The following is a 23,340-nucleotide window of genomic DNA, read 5'->3' on the forward strand; positions in this document are numbered from 1 at the left end:
TTTTTCTCTGTAAAGAGCTTTTTTATTTTGCATTTTATTAAATTTTTTTGTATCCAACCCTGCCACAGGAGCATCCTGCTACTTTTATGGCACCTGAGGTAGCTGAGCTGTCAGGGGTGTGATGTTTGTCTGTGGCAGCTGATGAGACCTGGCTGGAACAGACAAAACTTGGTTGTGGGACACCAGGAGATCTCTGCTGGGGCTGCCAGCATCCCCCATGACAATTCCCTGCTCTTTTCCCTGGCACGATGTGGTTTGGCACAACCAAACCACTCAAAATCACTCAAATTACTCAAACCCCACTTTTTTTTTTCCCCCCTTTCCCTTTCAGTCTACATCCACTGCTCAGGATTAGTTATTCCAGCCTTTCCTTTTCCTGCTCAGCTCCCATCTCCTGGGGCTGGACAGAAATAATTCCAGTTAAGATTGTACTGAAATAATTTCTGTCAAACCCCAGGAGATGGGAGCTGAGCAGAGCCACTGCTAAACCCCCCCTTGCAAGGAATGATTTTAGGGAGATCTGCTCGTGTGATTCCAATCCCTGATTGTGTCATAAACCTGCAATTCCAGGCAAAAGTAAAGTAGGTTTACAATTTTAAGAGGGTATAAGGAGAAATTTGTTAATAGAAATTAAAAGAAAGAGCAATAAGAATTAGAATAAAAATTTTAGCCTTCTTTTTAATAAGAAAAAATTAGGTTTTTGATGGTTTTTAATTTTTTTATGAACAGTAGTTATTTGGGGAAATCTATACTTGTGTGAAGTTTTTTTTATAGTAAGTTGTGTTTAATGGGTTATGTTAATTTATGGGGTATTGTTTTAATGATGGTGCAGATTTCAGTCCTGCTGGAATGGGAAATTTTCCCACTTTTCCTTCTCTGTGCCAAAGTCCTGAGATTCCTGTGCTTTTCCTGCTTTTCCTGCCCTTCCAGGCAATGGGCACAAGAGGCTCAGGCTCATCTCTGCAGAGCTGAACAGTGAAATATTTTGCTTTAAAATCACTTTTGGATCTTGGAGCTTCCCTGTTTTCCCAGGAGCCAAATGGGTGAAAATCTGTCCCAGAACCTGGGAGGATCCCACAGCCCTTCCTCAGAGGTCAGGACAGCCTTGCTTGCACCTCCTCCTGTCACCCAAAAACCGGGGAGCTGCTGCTCTGGGCTGCCCCAGTTTTTGAAAGGGTTCAAAGGGTTGGAAAAAACACTCGGATGCAAAACATGCAAAAAACTATTTTACTGACAAACAGCAAAGGATGGGCTTAGTTCCAGGAGCTGAACTGGTTCTCTATTATACAAACATCTTCTTGAAAGGGAAGGAATGGCTGAAATACACTCACTTATTGACCCAAATAAAATCACAGTGTGCTTTTTCTATTGCCTCCCCTGCCCCAAGCTCTCTGCACCTTCAGCACAGCTGCCACCCCTCCAGCCCTGGGTGAAATCTGCCTCTGCAAGTATATTTAATTAAAAAAAAAATGAGCCATTATTGCTTTTCAACCACAGTAGAGATGATTCTGTGATTAGACTCGGAGCAGAGTTTAACCTCTCTCTCTCTCTCTCTCTCTGGGCTGTGCCTCTCCCTGCCCGATGCATGCAGAAGTGCTTTGGGTGCAGGATGGAAGAAAAGAAGGATGAACAATCAGGGAAATCAGCACTCCAGGCTCTGTCCTGGTGGTTCACCAGTGAAAAAACCTCCCTCAAGTGAGTGCAGGGCTCCCTCTGCCTCGGGGGGAGCTGGGACTGAGCCCCCCGGGTCACCCTGGGGGGAACCCAGCAGGAACTGGGAACCCCCTTGGAGCAGAGATGGGATAGGGGGAACCCCTTTGGAACAGAGATGGGATAGGGGGAACCCCTTTGGAACAGAGATGGGATAGGGGGAACCCCTTTGGAACAGAAATGGAATAGGGGGAACCCCTTTGGAGCAGAGATGGAATAGGGGGAACCCCTTTGGAACAGAGATGGGATAGGGGGAACCCCTTTGGAACAGATGGAATAACTGGAACCCCTTTGGAACAGAGATGGGATAGGGGGAACCCCTTTGGAACAGATGGAATAGAGGGAACCCCTTTGGAGCAGAGATGGGATAGGGGGAACCCCTTTGGAGCAGAGATGGAATAGGGAGAACCCCTTTGGAGCAGAGATGGAATAGGGGGAACCCCTTTGGAACAGATGGAATAGAGGGAACCCCTTTGGAGCAGAGATGGAATAACTGGAACCCCTTTGGAGCAGAGATGGAATAACTGGAACCCCTTTGGAGCAGAGATGAGAGCAAATGGTGGAGGGACAGGCTCCATGCAGGGTCCCCACAGCCCAGCTGGGTGAGCAGCTCCTCCTGACTCTGCCCCATCTTCCTTCCTCTGCTTCCCATTCCTCTTCTTCCTCCTCTTCCTCTCCTGTGCACCCCAAAACCAGCTGCAGTACCCCCAAACTTCAGCTGTAACACCCCAAAACCTGCTGTAACACCCCAAACCCCAATTGTAACACCCCAAGACCTGCTGTAACACCCCAAAACCTGCTGTAACACCCCAAACCTGCTGCCTCCTTCACCTTCTGTTTCTCTGGGGGCCTTGGCACCTCGTTCCCCAAAGAGGAGACAGCTCAGACCTGTGGCTTTTGGGAAAAAACTCCTATTTTTGGGGTTTTTTGGGGTATTTTTGATGCCCTTGCTCAGGAGTTTGATGCCATCCCAGATCTGCTGGGTCAGGATTTCCTCCCTGCACAGGAAGGAATTTTCGCCTTCAAATTTTGGCCCACAAAACTTGTCTGGTTTCCCTGGATTAAAGGGAATTGTTCCCAGTAAATTTAATTGCACTGAGAATATTTCTTAATTTCGTTTGGTTTGGGGATTTTTTTGCCAAAATTTGAACAAGAGAGCAGTTCAAAAGGCTCCAGACCCAGCAGATTTTTTAAAATCTGTTTTTTTTTACGACAGGAACATTTTTATTATGTAGATTTTCTTTTTTTCCCCTCTTCCAGAGCCTCAAATTTTTATGGAATTTTGCCATGGATCAGCCAGATCAAACTTAACAGGTGTGAGCCATCACCCCACCCTTTCCAGCTGTTTCATTTTTAATATTTCAGCCAAGCTCAGCTGCTAGAGCAGAGCCAGGCTTTACATTCAGTCTGAGTTTAGATCAGTAGGAAAATTCCTTTTAAAGTGCTTTTTCTCCCCCTTTTTTTTTTACATAACCAGTTCCAGGGACTCAATATTTGGTTTTTTTATCCCAATGGAATTTTCTCCCCTACAAAATGCTGTCCCCACTTGTTGATAACACAGTCCCTGCTCTTCCCTGCCAGGAGGCTGCTCAAGGAAAAGTCATTCCTTAGATCCTGAGGAATTTTGGACATCCCAGCCAGGAATTACAGACAAACAGACACAAATATGGACCAGGCAATGATTCAGGTCCAGAAAGAACCTGGGGCTCCAACACAAGAGGCACTAGGGAATAACAAAAGTGGGAATGGCAGAAAAATGGGAATATTTGGGCAGTTTTGGGGGCTTGTAATTAACTGAAGTGGGCATAGAAAATGAACAAAACAACCCCAAGACACAGAAACTGGAGCAGGGAGGGGAGAGCAGGAGTTGTGGTGTCCTTTCCACTGAGAGTGCCAAGGAATTAATGGAAAAAAAAATAATAAAAAAAAGAAAAAAAAAAAAAAAGAGATTTTTCTGGCAATGCTCAGCATCCTTCAGTTCTGGGTGTTTTCCCCATTTTTGCAGCAACCCACTGGACACAAAATGTGGCAGGAGGGGAAGTGCTGAGGGCTCAGGGCTCTCAGACTCCTGGGGGTGAGATTTCCCTCCTTTATCCCTGCCAGCAAATCCTGTCCCCTGCCCAGCCAGGAGCAGGACACCAGACACCCCCTGGCCCTACAGCTCCTCCAGGCCCCTCTGCTGGCCCTAAAGGAGGTTTTGGGGTTTTTTGGGGACTCTGCTTTCAGAGCCTTGATCCCATCCAGCCCTCAAAACCCAAAGCAGCGCATGCAAAACTATTGGGAGCATCCTCACGGTGTGACTCGGCCTTGGGGACATTTGGGACGTCTGGAGGGGAATTTGGGGTTGGTGTCTCCGTGTGCCACAAGCCCAGCCCCACAAAAAAGGGGTGCTGGATGTGCAGCAGGAGTGAGGCTGCTCAGGGCCCCACCTCGGTGCTGCACTTTGGGGTTTTGGGGGGTTTTCACCAGGCTCACCCTGCTCTGGGCCCCCTCTGTGCTGCTCTCTGTGTTTTTGGGGTTTTGGGGTGCTTTAACCAGGCTCACCCTGCTCTGGGCTCCCTCTGTGCTGCTCTCTGTGTTTTTGGGGTTTTGGGGTGTTTTGACCAGGCTCAACCTTCTCATAGCTCCCTCTGTGCTGTTCTCTGGGTTTCTGGGGTTTTGGGGTGTTTTAACCAGGCTCACCCTGCTGAGGATCTCCTCTGTGCTGCTCTGGGGTTTTGGGGTGTTTTAACCAGGCTCACTCTGCTCTGGGCCCCCTCTGTGCTCCACTCTGGGGTTTTTGGGGTTTTGGGGGGTTTTAACCAGGCTCACCCTTCTCATAGCTCCCTCTGTGCTGCACTTTGGGGTTTTGGGGGTTTTGGGATGTTTTAACCAGGCTCAACCTTCTCATAGCTCCCTCTGTGCTGCTCTCTGTGTTTTTGGGGTTTTGGGATGTTTTAACCAGGCTCACCCTGCTGAGGATCTCCTCTGTGCTGCACTTTGGGGTTTTTGGGGTTTTTGGGATGTTTTAACCAGGCTCACCCTGCTGGGGATCTCCTCTGTGCTGCTCTCTGGGATTTTTTGGGGTTTTGGGGGTGTTTTAACCAGGCTCAACCTTCTCAGGGTTCCTTTTGTGCTCCACTCTGGGGTTTTGGGGTGTTTTAATCCGATCTGACACATCCCACCCTCCTCTAGTGAAGGCCAGCAGCCCTGCCACCACCAGCGGTGCCACCAGCGGTGCCACCAAAGCAGCAGCACCAGCCCCACCGCCCTGGCTCGGAGCTGGGGTTGCTTAAGGCAGTTTCAGTGGGCAGCAAACACCAAACCCCGGAGCAATTCCAGCCCTTCCTCCCCCCCGGCAGCTCCCAGAGCAAAATCCCGAGCAGGGGACACCGTGCCTGCCCCCATCCAAACCTGAGACCCGCCAGGCCACGAGCAGAGAAACTCTGGGGGGCCGGAGCTCCTGGAGGAGACACTCTGCATCTTCTCGCCGCTGTCCCACCTCCATCCAACATTCCCAGCAGCCAGGAAAATGGAGGAGTGGGGGGGTTGAAAGTATAATGCAAATCTCTTTTCTCTCTCTCTCTTTTTTTTTGGTTTTTTTTTACATATTTACACGAGTCTGACAATAAAATGTGGAACACAGTGCAAAGCCTTGGCTGCAGAGCATCCAGGAGTGGCTCGAGTTGTGCATCGTGGCGTGTCCACCTGGGATGGATCCCGAAAATCCGCGCGCTCAAGCTGGCCCGGGAGCGACGCGGAGGCTGTTCCCCAGGAGGATGAGGAGTCCCTTGGGTGCGCAGAGGCCGGCCGCGGTCCCGCTCCCTCAGAGGTGCCGCGGGCTGGGGTGCCCGTTGTGGTAGAGCTTCTGTTTGATGTGCACCATGTTCCCGGTGGCCTCCTCGTACTGCCGGTGGTGGCGCTTCCGCAGCTCCTTCAGGTTGCAGAATTTGGGAATCCAGGACCAGGAGTTGTCTGCAAGGCAGGAGGAGAGGTGGGTGAAGGCTGGGGGGGCCCTCAAAGGCACAGCACCCCCGAGGGCCGCGGGGATGGGGGCAGAGCTCCTGTTCCTCCATCCTCCATCCTCCATCCTCCATCCTCCATCCTCCATCCTCCATCCTCCATCCTCCATCCTCCATCCTCCTCCATCCTCCTCCTCCTCCATCCTCCTCCTCCTCCATCCTCCTCCATCCTCCATCCTCCTCCATCCTCCATCCTCCTCCATCCTCCATTCTCCATCCTCCATCCTCCATCCTCCATCCTCCATCCATCCTCCATCCTCCATCCTCCATCCTCCATCCTCCATCCTCCTCCTCTTCCTCCATCCATCCTCCATCCTCCTCCTCCATCCTCCATCCTCCATCCTCCTCCTCCATCCTCCATCCTCCATCCTCCATTCTCCATCCTCCATCCTCCTCCTCTTCCTCCTCCTCCTCCCGGCCGCCACCACCCCCAGCGGGATGTGGAGAGAATTCCCAAATTGAGAATTCATTTTACACCTGAACTGGAAGAGCTTTACCAAATTAATTTATAGACATGAATTATGAATACATTAATACACTCATATATATCACTATATCACTTTATCAATATATCACTATATCAATATATCACTATATATTGATGCAGTAATATATATATTGATACCAATATATAATGTATATTGATATATTGATATAGTAATATATTGATCTCATATATTGATATATATTATATATATTGATATATAATATATTAATATTATATATTATCATACTATTAAGATCTTATATATAATATAATATAATATAATATAATATAATATAATATAATATAATATAATATAATATAATATAATATAATATAATATAATATGTATTAATAATATATTAATATTAATATATATTGATCAATATGTCAATACATCAATGTATCACTATATTAGTATATCACTATATCAATAAATCAATATATCAATATATAAATATATTGCTATAATAACATAATTAACAATAAAAAATAATGAAGATTTCGGTTCATTGGCCAAGCCTTTTATAAAGCCTTAAAATGGGTGTACACAGGGAAAAAATGAAACCAAAGAGATAAGCAAGTTGAAATACTAAATTAATTACTAAAAATAAAAAAATACTAAATGACAAAAAAAAAATACGAAATAACTAAAAATACAAAAATACTAAATAATTGCTAAAAATAAAACTGAATTCATTACTAAAAATAAAAATATACTAAATAATGACTAAAAATAAAATGCCAAATGAATGGCTAAAAATCAAAAATTACTAAATAATGATTAAAAAAATCCCAAATTAATGGCTAAAAATAAAAATTACTAATTAATGCCTAATCTGAGCTGGCAGCTGGCTGAGCAGGGCTGGGCCGCCCGGCGCCAGGGGAGCTCCAGGCGCTCCCGCCGGGAAGTTCGGGAGCCGCGGCCCCAAATCGCTGCCGGGAAAATCCCCCAGGAGCAGCAGCCCCGGGAGGCTCCGGCTCACCGCGGCCAGCCGGGAAGATGGAGGGGAATTCCAGATCCATTTTATCGGAGCTTTTGGAATTCCAGATCCATTTTATCGGAACTTTTGGAATTCCAGATCCATTTTATCGGAGCTTTTGGAAATAAGGATCCATTTTATCGGAGCTTTTGGAATTCCAGATCCATTTTATCGGCACTTTTGGAATTCCAGATCCATTTTATCGGAGGGTTTGGAAATAAGGATCCATTTCATTGGAGTTTTTGGAAATAAGGATCCATTTTATCGGAGGTTTTGGAATTCAAGATCCATTTTATCGGAGCTTTTGGAAATAAAGATCCATTTTATCGGAGCTTTTGGAATTCCAAATCCATTTTATCGGAACTTTTGGAATTCCAGATCCATTTTATCGGAGCTTTTGGAAATAAGGATCCATTTTATCGGAGCTTTTGGAAATAAGGATCCATTTTATCGGAGGTTTTGGAATTCAAGATCCATTTTATCGGAGCTTTTGGAAATAAAGATCCATTTTATCGGAGGTTTTGGAATTCAAGATCCATTTTATCGGAGGTTTTGGAAATGAGGATCCATTTTATCGGAGCTTTTGGAATTCCAGATCCATTTTATCGGAGCTTTTGGAATTCCAGATCCATTTTATCGGAGGTTTTGGAAATAAGGATCCATTTTTTCGGAGGTTTTGGAATTCCAGATCCATTTTATCGGAGGTTTTGGAAATAAGGATCCATTTTATCGGAGGTTTTGGAAATAAGGATCCATTTTATCGGAGTTTTGGAAATAAAGATCCATTTTATCGGAGGTTTTGGAAATAAGGATCCATTTTATCGGAGGTTTTGGAAATAAAGATCCATTTTATCGGAGGTTTTGGAAATAAGGATCCATTTTATCGGAGTTTTGGAAATAAAGATCCATTTTATCGGAGGTTTTGGAAATAAGGATCCATTTTATCGGAGGTTTTGGAAATAAAGATCCATTTTATCGGAGGTTTTGGAAATAAATAAAGAGGCCGGGATTGGAATTTGGGCCCGCAGGTAAATCTCGGTGCCGCTCGCTTCCCTCCCCCGAGCTGCATCCCTCACGGGCAGAATGGAGATTTGGAGGCACTTTTTGGGGGATTTCCAGTCATTCTCTACTTTAATGCATTTTCCTGACTTTGTTTTTTGGAAATCTGCGGGTGAGGGAGCCTCTGAAGGAGCTGCTGGTGCTTCTCGGGGTGAAAATTCAGGATTTTGGATGCTCCAAAGTGTTGTGGCCAAGCCTTTCCCCCCATGGGGCTGATGGCACAGTGGGACAACAAACTCCACATCTGGTCAGGGATGAGGGGTGGGAAGGGATGGAAATGGGAATGTGGAAATGGAAATGGGAATATGGAAGTGGAAATGGAAAAATGGAAATTGAAATATGGAAATGGAAAATTGGAAAACGAAATATGGAAATGGAAATGGAAATGGAAATGGAAATGGAGAAATGGAAATGGAAAATTGGAAATGGAAAATTGGAAATGGAAAATTGGAAATGGAAAATTGGAAAAGGAAATATAGAAATGGAAATATGGAAATGGCAAATTGGAAAATAAAATATGGAAATGGAAATATGGAAATGGAAATAGAAATGGAAGTATGGAAATGGAAACGGCAATATGGAAATGGAAATGAAAATATAGAAATGGAAATATGGAAATGGAAATGGAAATATGGAAATGGAAATATGGAAATGGAAATATGGAAATGGAAATGGAAATGGAAATGGAAATAGTGGGTGTCAGCTGGCACCCACAGGTGTCTGTCACTGCCACTGCAGTGTCACAGCTCTCCACAAGCAGCACCAGGCTGCTCCCAGCAGTGAGGGAAAAGATAAAAATCCAGATTTTTCCTGGGGGATTTTGGTGCAGCCTGGAGATGTTCTGCCCACAGAATTCCCACACCAACGTTCCTGCTCGGGTCACAGAATCCTGGGACAGTCGGGGCTGGGAACTTCCAGAGGGCTGGAAAATCCCAGGTTTGGGCCAGACCCCAGAGGACAGAGAGGAGGAGGAAGAGGAGATGAGGAGGAAGAGAAGGAGGAAGAGGACAAAGAGAAGGAGAAAGAGGAAGAGGAGAAGATGGGAATAAAGAGGAGAAGATGAGGAGGAAGAAGTGGAGGAAGATGAGAAGATGTGAAGAAAGGAGGAGGAAGAGGATGAGAAAGAGGAAGAAGAGGACAAAAATAAGGAGGAAGATGAGAAGATGAGAAGAAAGAAGAGAAGATGAGGAGGAAAGATGAGGAAGATGAGAAGATGAGAAGCAAGAGGAGGAGGAAGAGGAAGAAGAGGACAAAGAGAAGGAGGAAGTGGAAGAGGAGAAGATGAGAAGAAAGAAGAGAAGACGAGGAAGAGGATGAGGAAGATGAGAAAATGAGAAGGAAGAGGAGGAGGAAGAAGAAGAAGAGGACAAAGAGAAGGAGGAAGAGGAGAAGATGAGAAGAAAGATGAGGAGGAAGAGGACGAGGAAGACGAGAGGAAAGAGGAGGAGGAAGAGGAGGACGATGGGGAGGAAGGGCAGCGCTCACCATAGCGCCGGCTGGTCCGCCAGGCGCGCACGGCGTAGTGCAGCACCCCGTCCATCCACACCAGGAACCAGCTGATGCAGAAGCCCAGCAGCAGCCCCAGCATCAGGTCGATCTCCTGCTTGGTGACGTTGTCAGTCACAAAGTAATTCTCCGAGGAGTCCACCACCGACTGGTCCCCGTCGTAGGGGATGACATAATGCACGTGGTGCCTGGAAACGGGGCAGAAACAGGGCAGAAATGGGGCAGAAACGGGGTGGAAACGGGGCAGAAACAGGGTGGAAACGGGGTGGAAATGGGACAGAAACGGGGCAGAAACGGGACAGAAATGGGGCAGAAACAGGGTGGAAACGGGGCAGAAACAGGGTGGAAACGGGGTGGAAACGGGGCGGAAACGGGGCAGAAATGGAGCGGAAATAGGGCAGAAACGGGGCAGAAACGGGGTGGAAACGGGGAGGAAACGGGGCAGAAACAGGGTGGAAACGGGGTGGAAACGGGGCAGAAACAGGGTGGAAACGGGGTGGAAACGGGGCGGAAACGGGGTGGAAACGGGGCGGAAACGGGGTGGAAACGGGGCGGAAATGGGGCAGAAACGGGGCAGAAACGGGACAGAAATGGGGTGGAAACGGGGCAGAAATGGGGCGGAAATGGGGTGGAAACAGGGCAGAAATGGGACAGAGATGGGGTGGAAATGGGGTGGAAACGGGGCAGAAATGGGGCGGAAACGGGGCGGAAATGGGGCAGAAATGGAGCGGAAATAGGGCAGAAACGGGGCAGAAACGGGACAGAAACGGGGCGGAAACGGGGTGGAAACGGGGCGGAAACGGGGCGGAAACGGGGCAGAAATGGGGCAGAAACGGGGCAGAAACGGGGCAGAAACGGGGCAGAAACGGGACGGAAACGGGGCGGAAACGGGGCAGAAATGGGGCAGAAACGGGGCAGAAATGGGACGGAAACGGGGTGGAAACGGGGCAGAAATGGGGTGGAAACGGGGCAGACACGGGACGGAAACGGAGCAAAGTCAGCGCAGGTTCTTCTGTCAGGGTCAGCTCATGGGGACCCAACAGTGTAAATTCCTTTTCCCAGCCCGTGCAGCCAAAGGAGCCTGGAATTGTCCAATTTCTTTTCCAAGGTTGATTTTTTTCCCTTCTCTGTAACATTCTTTCTCTGACCTGCCGAGCTCCCTCCTGAAACGAAGCCGTGGCAATCTACCCCCACATTAAATATTCAAAACGACGGTTCGATATTTACAATTTTGTGCCCGTTCCCATCGCCTGTTAGACTGTGAACCTCTACCTCAAACCAAGAGAAAAGTGCCACCATCACACCAAGACATGGACGACAAGAAGAAGGAGAAAAAGGCAAAGACTCGCCCAAATTCCTCCATCTTGACCCCCTGAGTTCTATTCTAAAACACCCCAAAATTCTACTTTTCCGTCCTACGTTAATTCAAAAATCAAACCCTTGTGGCTTGTAATTCTTCACACAAAGTTGGCAGTTTTTTCCACAGGCTAAAATCGGGGGTTTTTGACTTTTTGCCAGGGGCTGGAGCCAGCCGGGGCAGCCAGAGGGATGACCTGGGTTCCAAAATTCTTCTTTTGCTTTTCTTGCCCATCCCTCCCTGTCAGAAATCACGGGAGTCCCAACGGGAAGAAATGCTGAGTTCTGCTCCAGCTCAGGAGTCTGAAGGATCTGCTTTATTAAAACCATATTATATGAAATTAATATGCTATTTCAAGAGAGGCATCTCTGCTTTCGTGTCTCACAAAGGGGATGGGACCCTGACTGGTGGCAGACTCCGGATTTATTATTTATTATTTATTATTTATTATTTATTATTTATTATTTATTATTTATTATTTATTATTTATTATTTATTATTTATTATTTATTATTTATTATTTTAATTATTTTAAAATTTTATTTATTATTTATTATTTATTATTTATTATTTATTATTTATTATTTTAATTAATTTTAATATTATTTATTATTTATTATTTATTATTTATTGTTTATTGTTTATTGTTTATTGTTTATTGTTTATTGTTTATTGTTTATTGTTTATTGTTTATTGTTTATTGTTTATTGTTTATTATTTATTATCTGTATCATACCAGCAAAAAGCAAGAGACACAGGGAAATAACAACATCCATGCAAATCCAAATCAAAGACATCATGCAAAGCTTTTCTCTACAAATTCTTTGACCCAATAACATAAAAGTTATAAAATCATTATACTCTAACCCATAATAAAAGGACCCACGTGGGTTTAACATTAACAAAAGGACTCCTATGAAAGGACTCAAACAATACACAATAATTCGTTATTTAAGATTAATCCTTGCAAAGCGTCTATCTAGGACTTTTCACATCTTGAATTATTGATAAGTTCTTGTTCTTCATGAGAAATAGAAATGTATTCACTGGGTTCTTACTTTCCTAGATTCCCATGAGAAGGTTTTGAAATTTCCAAGTGTTTCTTAGCTTTAGGTCTACTTTTTTTTATCCTCACTCAAATAAAAAAAAAAACAACAACAAAAAAAACAAACAAACAAAACAAAAAAAATCCAAAATCAACAAGAAAAAAAAAAGGCACAAAAATACCCAAATAACAACAACAAAAAAAACCAACCAAACAAAAAAGACCCAAACCCAGACCAAAACAAAAACCCAAGAAAAACCCCCCAAAAAAATCCCCAAACTGTCCTGGCTTGGCCACACGATGTATCTTATTTTGATATATGATGTGTTGTATTTTGACCGTTTTTCTCCCAAAATTCCTTCATTACCTGAAGCGGTAATTGGGAGATTCACCCGCCCAATATGCAAATGGACCAAACGTATAAAAACATAAAAACCTGTGGCCCATTGTCCGTTTTTGGGCAGTTTCCTCTGCTTTCAATGGGCCCGAAGGCCCTTTGATAAATATAAAAATACGCTTTAATTCTCTTAGCTTTGTCTGGATTTCGGCAGCGCAAAAAGGCGTCGGGGTCCCCCCGAACTCCGAGTTTGGGGTTCGCAGGGGAGGAATTCCTGCTGCAGCCCCTGGAAAAGGCCCAGAAGTTCCAAACCCCCCGGTGGGCACTGGAGCTCCCAAAAATCTGGATTTTAAAGCAAAACGAGGAGCTCCGGCTGCTGAGTTCCTTTTCTGGGAACTGAGTGGGTATAGTGGCTATGGTGGAATGGTTTGCTGTGTGTTAGATAGATATAGTTATAGATCATATGTATAACATTTATAAAATATATAATATATATAAAATATATAAAATATATGTATAATATATAATATATAATATATAATATATAATATATAATATATATTATATAATATATAATATATAATATATAATATATAATATATAATATATATAGAATTATAGAATTATAATTTTATATATTATCTATTATATAATATAAAAATTATATATTGTATATTATATATATTATTATATAATATATATTATATATATTATATATAATACATATAATTGTATATAATTATATATCATTTTAATAGTTTTTATTATATTATATTATATTATATTATATTATATTATATTATATTATATTATATTATATTATATTATATTATATTATATTATATTATATTATTATATTATTACATTACATTACATTACATTACATTATATTACATTACATTACATTACATTTAGTATAGTATAGTATATTATATTATAGTATATTATATTATATCGTATTATAGTATAGTATCGTATAGTATGACGTATAATATAATTATAACATAATATTATAATTATATACATCATATAATTAATTATAATTTGTGAGACACATTTAGAATTAAGTAACAACAAAAAAAACCCTAAAAAAACAACAACAAAAAACCTCAATAAAACCAATCAAGCGAGCAAGAAATAAATAAGAAAAGCCTCGAGCCGTATTTCATCCTGAACTCAGAGTCTAAATCCTCTAAAGTACAGGGGGATGATCCAATTCCCTCAGCAGTTCTGGGCTGGGCAGCAGAACGGGCTCCAAAAGCACCCCAGCTGGGCACAGCTGGCACTGTCCCTGCCCAGCTGGGCACAGCTGGCACTGTCCTTGTCCCAGCTGGGCACAGCTGGCACTGTCCTTGTCCCAGCTGGGCACAGCTGGCACTGTCCCTGCCCAGCTGGGCACTGCTGGCACTGTCCTTGTCCCTGCCCAGCTGGGCACAGCTGGCACTGTCCCTGTCCCAGCTGGGCACAGCTGGCACTGTCCTTGTCCAGGTGGGCACAGCTGGCACTGTCCCTGTCCAGCTGGGCACAGCTGGCACTGTCCCTGTCCAGGTGGGCACAGCTGGCACTGTCCCTGTCCAGGTGGGCACAGCTGGCACTGTCCTTGTCCAGGTGGGCACAGCTGGCACTGTCCCTGTCCAGCTGGGCACAGCTGGCACTGTCCCTGTCCAGGTGGGCACTGCTGGCACTGTCCTTGTCCCAGCTGGGCACAGCTGGCACTGTCCCTGTCCAGCTGGGCACTGCTGGTACTGTCCTTGTCCCAGCTGGGCACAGCTGGCACTGTCCCTGTCCAGCTGGGCACTGCTGGCACTGTCCTTGTCCAGCTGGGCACAGCTGGCACTGTCCCTGTCCAGCTGGGCACTGGTGGTACTGTCCCTGTCCCTGTCCAGGTGGGCACTTCTGGCACTGTCCTTGTCCAGGTGGGCACAGCTGGCACTGTCCCTGTCCAGGTGGGCACTGCTGGCACTGTCCTTGTCCCAGGTGGGCACTGGTGTCTCTGTCCCTGTCCCTGTCCCAGGTGGGCATTGGTGGCACTGTCCCTGTCCCAGGTGGGCACTGCAAGCAGCCCTAATGGGGTCACCTGCACCAACTGGGCCGGGCACGGGCCTGGCACGGGGCTGGCACGGGCTCCAGGGTGGCAAGCAGCCCCTGCAGCCCCCATTGGCACCCCGGGCAGGGGAGGGACACGAGGTGCCAGCTGTGGTGGCAGCAGCGCTGGGGCAGCTCCTGGCGAGGAACGGGCATTTCCCTCGGCTGGCGCTGGGAAATCCGGGGGGCAGAGGGGCAGGAGGGCCGGGGGTCCCCGAAAGGAAGGGCAGGGTCCCCAGGAACAGCCAGGCGCTTGTCGTGTTCCAGTGCCACCAAATGCCAGCACACATGTCCCATGTCCCCAAATGCCAGCACACATCTCCCATGTCCCATGTCCCCAAATCCCTGCACACACCTCCCATGTCCCACTGTCCCCAAATCCCTGCACACATCTCCCATTGTCCCCAAATCCCTGCACACATCTCCCATGTCCCCAAATCCCTGCACACATCTCCCGTGTCCCATTGTCCCCAAATCCCTGCACACATCTCCCATTGTCCCTGCACACATCTCCCACTGTCCCCCAAATCCCTGCACACATCTCCCGTGTCCCATGTCCCCAAATCCCTGCACACATCTCCCATTGTCCCCAAATCCCTGCACACATCTCCCATGTCCCATTGTCCCCCAAACCCCTGCACACATCTCCCATGTCCCCAAATCCCTGCACACATCTCCCATGTCCCCAAATCCCTGCACACATCTCCCGTGTCCCATTGTCCCCAAATCCCGGTGGGAGCGGTGCCACACGTGGCCCTCACTGGCCAAGCGCAGGTTCTGCCCGTGATTATTCACAAGCAAAGGAGGAACCGAATAATTCCCGCGAGCCAAACCCTGGGCAGCTCCAGCTGCTGCCGGGTTAACGCTGTGCCCGAGCTGTGCCCACCTTTAGGGGATCCCAAAATATCCCCCCGAGATGTGCCCACCCTCGGGGGAGCCAGGACATCCCAGGCTGTGCCCAGCTTTAGGATATCCCAGTATATCCCGAGCCATGCCCACATTTAGGGGATCCCAAAACACCCCGAGCTGTGCCCACCTTTGGGATATCCCAAAATATCCCCGGAGCTGTGCCCACTTTTGGGGGATCCCAAAACACCCCGAGCTGTGCCCACCTTTGGGATATCCCAGTATATCCCGAGCTGTGCCCACCTTTGGGATATCCCAAAATATCCCCGGAGCTGTGCCCACCTTTGGGGGATCCCAAAACACCCCGAGCTGTGCCCACCTTTGGGGGATCCCAAAACACCCCGAGCTGTGCTGGAGCTTCCACAGAAATCCCAGGACAGAAACCCCAGCACAGCCGGGCCAGGTGACAGCGGGACAGCCAGACGGACGGACAGACGGGCGGACAGGGGCCCGTGTGTCCGGCACGTGTCCCCGGGCCGGGCTGTGACACCGGGCCGGCTCCGGCGCTGTCCCCAGCGCTATTGTCCCCTGCGGTGACCTTGGGTGAGCGCCGCTGCTGCAGCCACGGCGGGCACGGAGAGCCACGGGAGCCCGAGACACACGGGGACAGGGATGGGGACAGGGACAGGGACAGCAATGGGGACAGGGATGGGGACAGGGACAGGGACAGCAATGGGGACAGCGATGGGGACAGGGACAGGGACAGGGACAGCAATGGGGACAGCGATGGGGACAGGGATGGGGACAGGGACAGGGACAGGGACAGCGATGGGGACAGGGACAGGGATGGGGACAGGGACAGGGACAGGGACAGCGATGGGGACAGGGACAGGGATGGGGACAGGGACAGGGACAGCCAGGGGGACGGGACAGCGATGGGGACAGCGATGGGGACAGGGACAGGGATGGGGACAGCGACGGGGACGGGTACAGGGAGAGAGACAGGGATGGGACACGGGGATGGCGGACAGCGACAGGGATGGGGACGGGGACAGGGACAAGGATGGGGCACAGGGATGGGGGATAGCGACAGGAACAGGGATGGGGACGGCGACAGGGATGGGGACAGGGAGGCGCCGATGCTCCGGCTCAGCCCGGCTCCCTCGCGGGCAGGTGACAGCGACAGCCGCGTCACATCTCCCGCTGCAGCTGCCACATCCCGGCCGGACCGAGCCCTTCCCCGCGGGCAGCCGAGGGGCGATTTGGGGCGCCCCGGGAGGGGATTTGGGGCGCCCCGGGAGGGGATTTGGGGCGCCCCGGGAGGGGATTTGGGGCAGCCCCGGGAGGGGATTTGGGGCAGCCCCGGGAGGGGATTTGGGGCGCCCCGGGAGGGGATTTGGGGCAGCCCCGGGAGGGGATTTGGGGCGCCCCGGGAGGGGATTTGGGGCAGCCCCGGGAGGGGATTTGGGGCAGCCCCGGGAGGGGATTTGGGGCAGCCCCGGGAGGGGATTTGGGGCAGCCCCGGGAGGGGATTTGGGGCAGCCGGGCTCCGGCAGCCCCGGGCGGGGCTGGGGCGAGGCGGAGCCGCCCCGGCCCCGGTCCCGGCCCCGATCCCCCCTGCCCGGCCCTGCGGCCGTGCCCGGCTTCCCGAGCAGCCCCAGGCTCGCAGGGCCGGGCGGTGGCACCCCCAGAGCATCTCCCTGCTCCTGGTCCCGCTGCGGGCACGGCACCGGCACGGCTGCCAGGAGCCCAGGGAAGGGCTGGTCCAGGGTCTGGGCACAGAGGAGAAATGTCCCTCGTGTCCCTCCTGCCAGCAGTGCCACCCTCCCCGGTGATGCCAGCGTCAGGGCAGGGAGATGCCTCGCTCTGCTGCGCCCAGCCCGGGGCTCGGCAGCATCCCCCGGCTCTGCCCTCGGGAGCCTGGCACCGCGGCGCCGGAGCATCCCCGGGGCAGCAGAGCTGTCCCCAGGCCGGCCGGGCTCTGCTGCACCCAGGGGACACTCGGGACACCGCTCCGGCCCTTGCCAGCCCTGCTCCTGGAGGGAAGGACTCAGCCAAGGTCACCCAGAAGGGCAGCGGCGAGCAGGGACCGCTCCAGAGCCCGGCAGAGCCCCGCTCTCTCCAGAGCAGCCGCCGGGAGCCCCGGGGCTCTTCTGGGGGCTCCTTGCTCTGCCCAGGTGTCACCTGCTCACCCTGCCACCCCCACGGACGCCCTCGGGTGTTTTCGCTGTGCGTGGCATCACCAGCTCTGCTCCCTTGGTGCCCGGGAGGGAGGAGGGGGCAGCCCTGCCCTCCCCGGGGACAGCCCAGCCCAGGGAGGGAGGGACGAGGGGCTGAGAGCCGGGCCGGGGCTTCGGGCAGCCTGGGTGGCTGCAGGGGATGGAGAGAGCCAGCAGGCACATCCCTGGGGGAGGCCGGGAGCGTGGCTGGCACCCTGACTGGCACCCCTGGCTGGCACCCTGACTGGCACCCTGACTGTCACCCCAGGCTGGCACCCCAGGCTGGCACCCCTGACTGGCACCCTGGCTGTCACCCTGACTGTCACCCCAGGCTGGCACCCCAGGCTGGCACCCCTGGTTGTCACCCTGGCTGTCTGGCACCCCTGGCTGGCACCCTGTGTGTCACCCCTGTGTGTCACCCCTGCCTGTCATCCCTGGCTGTCACCCCTGGCTGTCTGGCACCCCTGACTGTCACCCCTGTCACCTGCTGCCCCAGAGCAGGGAAAACCCGGCCCAGCCCGATGGTGACACCTCCCCTGCACAGGGGAGGACATTTGTCACCTCAGGGCCCAGGGCAGCGTGCCACCAGAGCAGGAACACTCCCCAGCAAAGCTCACTCAGCCCGGGCTCTCTCTGACTGCAAACAGAGGCTCAGGGCCACCTAAAAAATTGCAAATATGGGCCAGGGCACCTGGGCAGCCCCAGCTCCCCACAGCCCGGGGCTCCAGGCCCTGCGGCCACTCCAGCCCTGCACAGCACGGGTGTCACAGCTCCCTCCCGGCTCTCACAGCTCCCATGGACATCAAAAGCACCTCCCGGGCCCTCTCAGCTCACCAAAATCCCTCCTGGCATGAAATGACCCCAAAGAGCCTCAGCCCCAGGGTCCCTGAGCCGCGGGAAGGGGGAAGGTGGGGTCAGCCCCAGCCCTGCAAACACGCTGAATGCCCAAAACCACGGCACGAAGAACATCCAGAGCTCCTGGAACCCGTCCTGGGCCCTGCCCGCCGGGCCAGGGTCCCTCCGAGGGGAGAAGGGGACAAGGCACAGCAGGACAGAGCCCGGGCACGGCCCCCGCAGCGCCAGGAGCTCTCGGAGGGGCAGCCAGCCCTGCTGGCCGTGCCCCTGCCCCCAGAGCCCCCAGGACGTGGGCACAGCTGGGCACAGCTGGGCACAGCTGGGCACAGCTGGGGCTGCTGCCTGCCAGCCTCGCCAGGACCAGCAGCACGTGGGGACAGGGAGTCCCAAACTGGGAGCACTGGGAACGCTCCCGTGCCAGGGCAGTGGGATCCAGGCTGAGGAGGTGCCAGGGCAGCCCAGCAGGGCTCAGCTTCCCTGCCCAAGCAGAGGCAGCAGAGCTTGCCCAGCTCTGGGTGCCCTCCCACGGCCTGGGGGTGCTGCCACATCCCCTGGCACCGCTGGCACACGGAGCCAGCCCTCCCTGCCCACTGCCAGCACCTCTGGGACAGCTCCAGGGGCCAGAGCAGAGTCCAGCTCCTCCTGGAGCTCCCTCCAGGGCCGGGCACCCACACCCAGCCTGGGCGCTTGGACAATTCCACCCAAATCGGGTCCTCTCTGCTGCCCTGAGGAGAAGACAACCAGGAGAGGCGAGGAGAGGAGGGAAAACATTTCTGAATGAATTATTGGGTCTGACACTGCGACCCAGGCTGGGGCAGGAGGGAGATCATGAACTGCAGCAGCACATCGATCTTCCTTCATCCCAATCCCTCCTTCCCTTCCATTCCTGCACATCTCCTGCTTTTCCCCACTCCTCGCTGCACCACGCTGAGCTGCAGCCAGCTCCCTCCTCCCAGGACTCCCTCTGGCTCTTGGCAAATTAAGTTCTTCATCAGCGCTGACAAGAGGCTCCAGGACACAGCCCAGCCCCGGGCTGAGCTCAGGGCTCCTGGGCAGCTCACAGGGGACAGGGCAGGTCCAGCCACGGGGGCACAGCCCAGGGCACAGCTCAGCACCAGGGAGGGTTTGGGAATGTCCTGCTCAGGGAGGAGCAGCCCGGAGCCAGCAGCTCCTGAGCTGCTCCCACATACCTGAGGCAAGGGCTAAACTTTGCTTTTTTGCCTCCTCTCACGTCCAAACTCGGCAGTTGGGAAGGTTTTTTTGTGCACTTTCGAGGAAACGGGCCAGTGGTGTTTGTGGAGAGTGCCACGGCCAATTTATCTGCCTCAAGAGCATCTCTGCAGGCACAGAGGCAGAGCAGAGAGGAGCGGCCCTGCCACCTCCCCAGCCTTGGGGGACACTCAGCCAAGCCACCAGCGAGACCTGAGCCTCCTCAGCCACTCCAAACATCCCAGCCTGTGACCAGCAGCCCGTTTCCACCAGCACCGAACCAAACTGGTGGAAGGAGCAGAGGAAAACTCTCAAACCAGCAAAAAACATCAAGGAAAAAGCAGCTCCGAAAAAGCAAATCCTCGCCAAAGCCAAGTGGAAGATGCTGTGGAAGTTTTTTGCCCACAGCCTCTCAAAGAGGGAGATGCCCCAGGGGCTGAGGGCGCTGCCACCTCCCCCAGGCCTGGCAGCTCCTGGCCCTGGAGCTCTGCTGGAGCCTCCTCTGCCCTCCTGCCCCAGGAGGCTGAGGAGGAGCCATGGGGAGGAAGGCAAAGCATTTCCTCTTCAGCAAGCCCAGCACATCCCACTCCAGGGACAGGGGGGAGGTGACACCTGGAGACAGGACACAGCTGGCTCCAGGGGCAGCTCCGAGGGGAGCAGAGCCCAAACCTCAAGGCTGCATGTGGCAAGGGAGGGCTCTGCCAGCAGTCCCGGAGAGAAGGGAGAAATCCAGCTCCCCAGAGCTCAGCCTGGGCCTGAAGGGATTCCAGAGCAGGCAGAGCCCGGGTTCAAGCTGAGCACTTCAGGGATAACGCACGAGAGTGGTTTGGGAGGATGAAGCATTGCCAAGAGCCAGGTATTTGTCCAGGCATAAACTTGTGCACGGCAGAGGCAGCACTCCTGGCTCACCCAAAAGCTCAGCCCGGCCTCCTCGCTGTGCTGCGTCCAGGAGGAAAAGCCACAGGGAATTAAAATCTGATCGAAGATTGATCGCAAAGCCTCCAAGCAACTCTGTCCCAGGCGGCCACGTTCCAGCCTGGACAGGGATCCTCTCATTTCTCCAAACCCCATTCCATTGATGAGCCACACGACCACCACCAGCTGCAACACCCAGACCACAAACAGGCTGGGGAAACACCGCGGCCCGCCTGACAACAAAAGGCAAATTGACGAACGCTTAAATCCAAAGTTACTCGCTCTCCCAGGGCTCCCCGTGCCTGCACACAAAGGAAAATGCACTTCCAAGCCCACAGAAAACTCTTCTCCCAGAAAAAAAAACCAACCCCCACCACCCCCCCCCAATCCTCACCCTGCTCATGCAGGAGCTGCTGAGGAAGGTGAGACACAGCCAGAATGCAAAAATGGTAAAAAATGGTAGCCCAGCTGGCAGGCAGCAGCTGCCGGTCCCTGGTCACCTCCTCCCCGGGGAGCAGGGTGGGGAGGGCTGGGGCCAGGGGAGATGCTCTGCAGGTAACTCACCTTCCACAGTTGCAGTGACAAACTCGGTCCTCCCCTCTGAGATGCGGTAGGATGTAATTGTGAAATCTGTCCAACAACGCATTCATGTCCATCAAGCAAGCTATTGCCTGTAAGAGCCCACAACCAAGGCATCGGGTCAACTCTGGATGGTGGAATAAAACATTGACTCCAGTTTGATTGCCGGAGACTGAAGCAGTCATCAAGAAAAGAATGTTTGCTGCTGGCCGGGGCACACGCAGGCACACACACGGAGGTGCACAGGCTGAGGGACAGTGCGGGGGGAAGGTGGAAGGGAGGCGGGGGTGCGGGAGAAGGAGGAGGTGGTGGGGGGGGGAACCGTGGAGGGGAGGGAGATAAGCAAAAAATCTCTTACCATAACGATAGAGGCGCCCAGGATCATGAAAATCATGGTGTTTGCATTCATGGACATCAAGAGGGAATGGCCAGCGGTCGGGTCCGTGCGCCCCCAGCCCGCGGAGGGCGAGCGGCGGCCGCGCTATTCCGCAGAGCCGAGCGCGGGGCGCATCGCGCTCGCCGCCCGCACGCTGCGGTGCGGCGGGGGGCGGCGGGGCGGCGGGGCGCCCCCCGCGCACACACACGCACTCCCCCGTGCCGGGGATGCCGCGGGCTCCCGCGCCCTGCCCGCTTTATATTTTTATTATTCTAGGACGGATGTGACAGGTAAAAAAAAAAAAAAAAAAAAAAAAAAAAAAATTTAAAAAATAAATATTTTTTAAAAAAAATTATGAAAAAATAGAAAATAATAATAATAATAATAATAATTCCAGCCTCGCTGCTGGCCCCGCGCTCCCCCCGGCCGCGGTGGCGGCGGGTGCGCGGCTCCGGGAGCGGGCACACGCCGGTGCAAGCACAGCCTTCATGCAGCAACTGGGAAGCGAGGCAGCCAAACCCGGGGTGGGGGGGAGAGGCTGGGGGAGGAGGAGGCAGGCTGCAAAAAAATCACCCACGCCGGGGGAGCCTCATCGCATCCTCTCCGCCGACCCTCCCCAAAATCATCCCCGCTGCCGAGCGCTGCCAAATAAAAATCGGAAATAATAAAAAAAATATATCTATAAAAGACCCCAGCCCCCAAATCACCGCGCCCACCTTCACACTCCCCCACCCCAAAAAAAAAAATCGGCCCCACAAACCCTCCCGGCTCGGGGCTGCGCTGTCCCCGCCGGCAGCCCCCGGCCCGGCCCCGCTCGGGGGAGGGATGCGGGATGCAGGGGAGGGATGCGGGATGCAGCGAGGGGGAAGATGCGCCCCGGCAGCGCCGGCCGCCCCCTCCCCAGCCCGGGCATTTACCTACGTGGGGAGGCGCTGCTCCGGGAGCGGCTCATGGCGAGCGGCGGCTCCAGCTCTGCGGGCCGGCCCTGCGGGGCTCCCCCCGCGCCGCAGCCGCACGCCGAGCCCCGGCCGCGTTTCCAGTGCCACACGCCATCCTCACCCCGCCCTTCCTCCGCCCGGGGTCGGCCCCGGCCCCCGGGACCCTCCGCCCTCCCTCCCCGGGCCGGGGGTGCGAGCCCCGCGCTCCGCTCCGCATCGCTCCGCATCGCTCCGCATCGCTCCGCATCGCTCCGCACCGCTCCGCATCTCCTGCGCCGCCGCTGCCCGCACGGACCCTGCGGGGTCCCGGGGGCTCCCGAGGGACCAGCGGATCCCACCCGGCTGCAGATCCCCCCGGGACAGGCCGCGGTGGCGGCGGGACCCCGAACTTTGTCCCGTGTCTGTCCCCGGGGGAAGCGGCGCGCTGCGGTCCCCGCGGTCTGTTCCGCCGGGCCCGCGGCCGTCCCGCTCGGGCCGCGTTTAGGAGCTGCTGGGAGAACGCAAAGGGAAGAAAAGAAGAGAAAAGCGGCGGCCAGGCGGGAACTTTTCGCTTGTTTGGTTGTTTTGTTGTTGCTTTCACAGCAAACGGGGCGAGCCGGAGGAGCGGCCGCCACGTGGGAAATGCGTGGCAGCCGAGCTCGATGTCCCGCGGTGCCTTCCCCTCCCATCCTCAGCCTTCCTCACCGGCAGCTTCTCCTTGCTACAACCCAGGTGTTCCGCGGCTTTTTGGGCTTCCCGCGGTGACCAAAGCGGAGTTGGCTGGTGCTGGGTTTTGCATTTTTGCAAATTTGTTTCCCTCCTGCTCCTCAGGCCACGATCAGCCTTCTTATGTAATG

At 52.4% G+C, this 23,340-nt stretch overlaps 1 protein-coding gene across 3 annotated transcripts; it reads right to left on the reverse strand.

The window, feature by feature from the left end:
- Nucleotides 1-1,213: 1,213 nt before the first annotated feature.
- On the reverse strand, nt 1,214-22,607 carry TMEM240 (transmembrane protein 240). 3 transcript variants are annotated; one of them, XM_021529852.3, is made up of 4 exons: nt 22,484-22,607; nt 21,176-21,282; nt 9,723-9,931; nt 1,214-5,664 (listed from the first exon to the last, which is right to left on the reverse strand). In XM_021529852.3, the coding sequence occupies exons 2-4, from the start codon at nt 21,265-21,267 to the stop codon at nt 5,516-5,518; spliced, it is 450 nt and encodes a 149-aa protein (XP_021385527.1). In that variant the 5' UTR covers nt 21,268-21,282; nt 22,484-22,607; the 3' UTR covers nt 1,214-5,515. The 3 variants fall into 3 exon arrangements, with proteins under 3 accessions (XP_021385527.1, XP_021385525.1, XP_031362499.1); XM_021529850.3 differs by lacking the exon at nt 22,484-22,607 and adding an exon at nt 21,549-21,730; XM_031506639.2 differs by lacking the exon at nt 22,484-22,607 and having other exon boundaries at nt 21,176-21,460.
- Between the last annotated feature and the right edge of the window lie 733 nt (nt 22,608-23,340).

Source organism: Lonchura striata, chromosome 24, assembly GCF_046129695.1.
Source record: "Lonchura striata isolate bLonStr1 chromosome 24, bLonStr1.mat, whole genome shotgun sequence".
Classification (NCBI taxonomy): Eukaryota; Metazoa; Chordata; class Aves; order Passeriformes; family Estrildidae; genus Lonchura; species Lonchura striata.

Excerpts from the sequence above, each read along its gene's own strand:
- TMEM240 (XM_031506639.2), bottom strand. The coding sequence starts at position 21,375 with ATGACTGCTTCAGTCTCCGGCAATCAAACTGGAGTCAATGTTTTATTC. Across the intron at positions 9,932-21,175 it reads TGTCACTGCAACTGTGGAAG|GCACCACGTGCATTATGTCA; the intron begins GTGAGTTACCTG and ends CCCCGTTTCCAG. Across the intron at positions 5,665-9,722 it reads GCGGACCAGCCGGCGCTATG|ACAACTCCTGGTCCTGGATT; the intron begins GTGAGCGCTGCC and ends CCTGCCTTGCAG.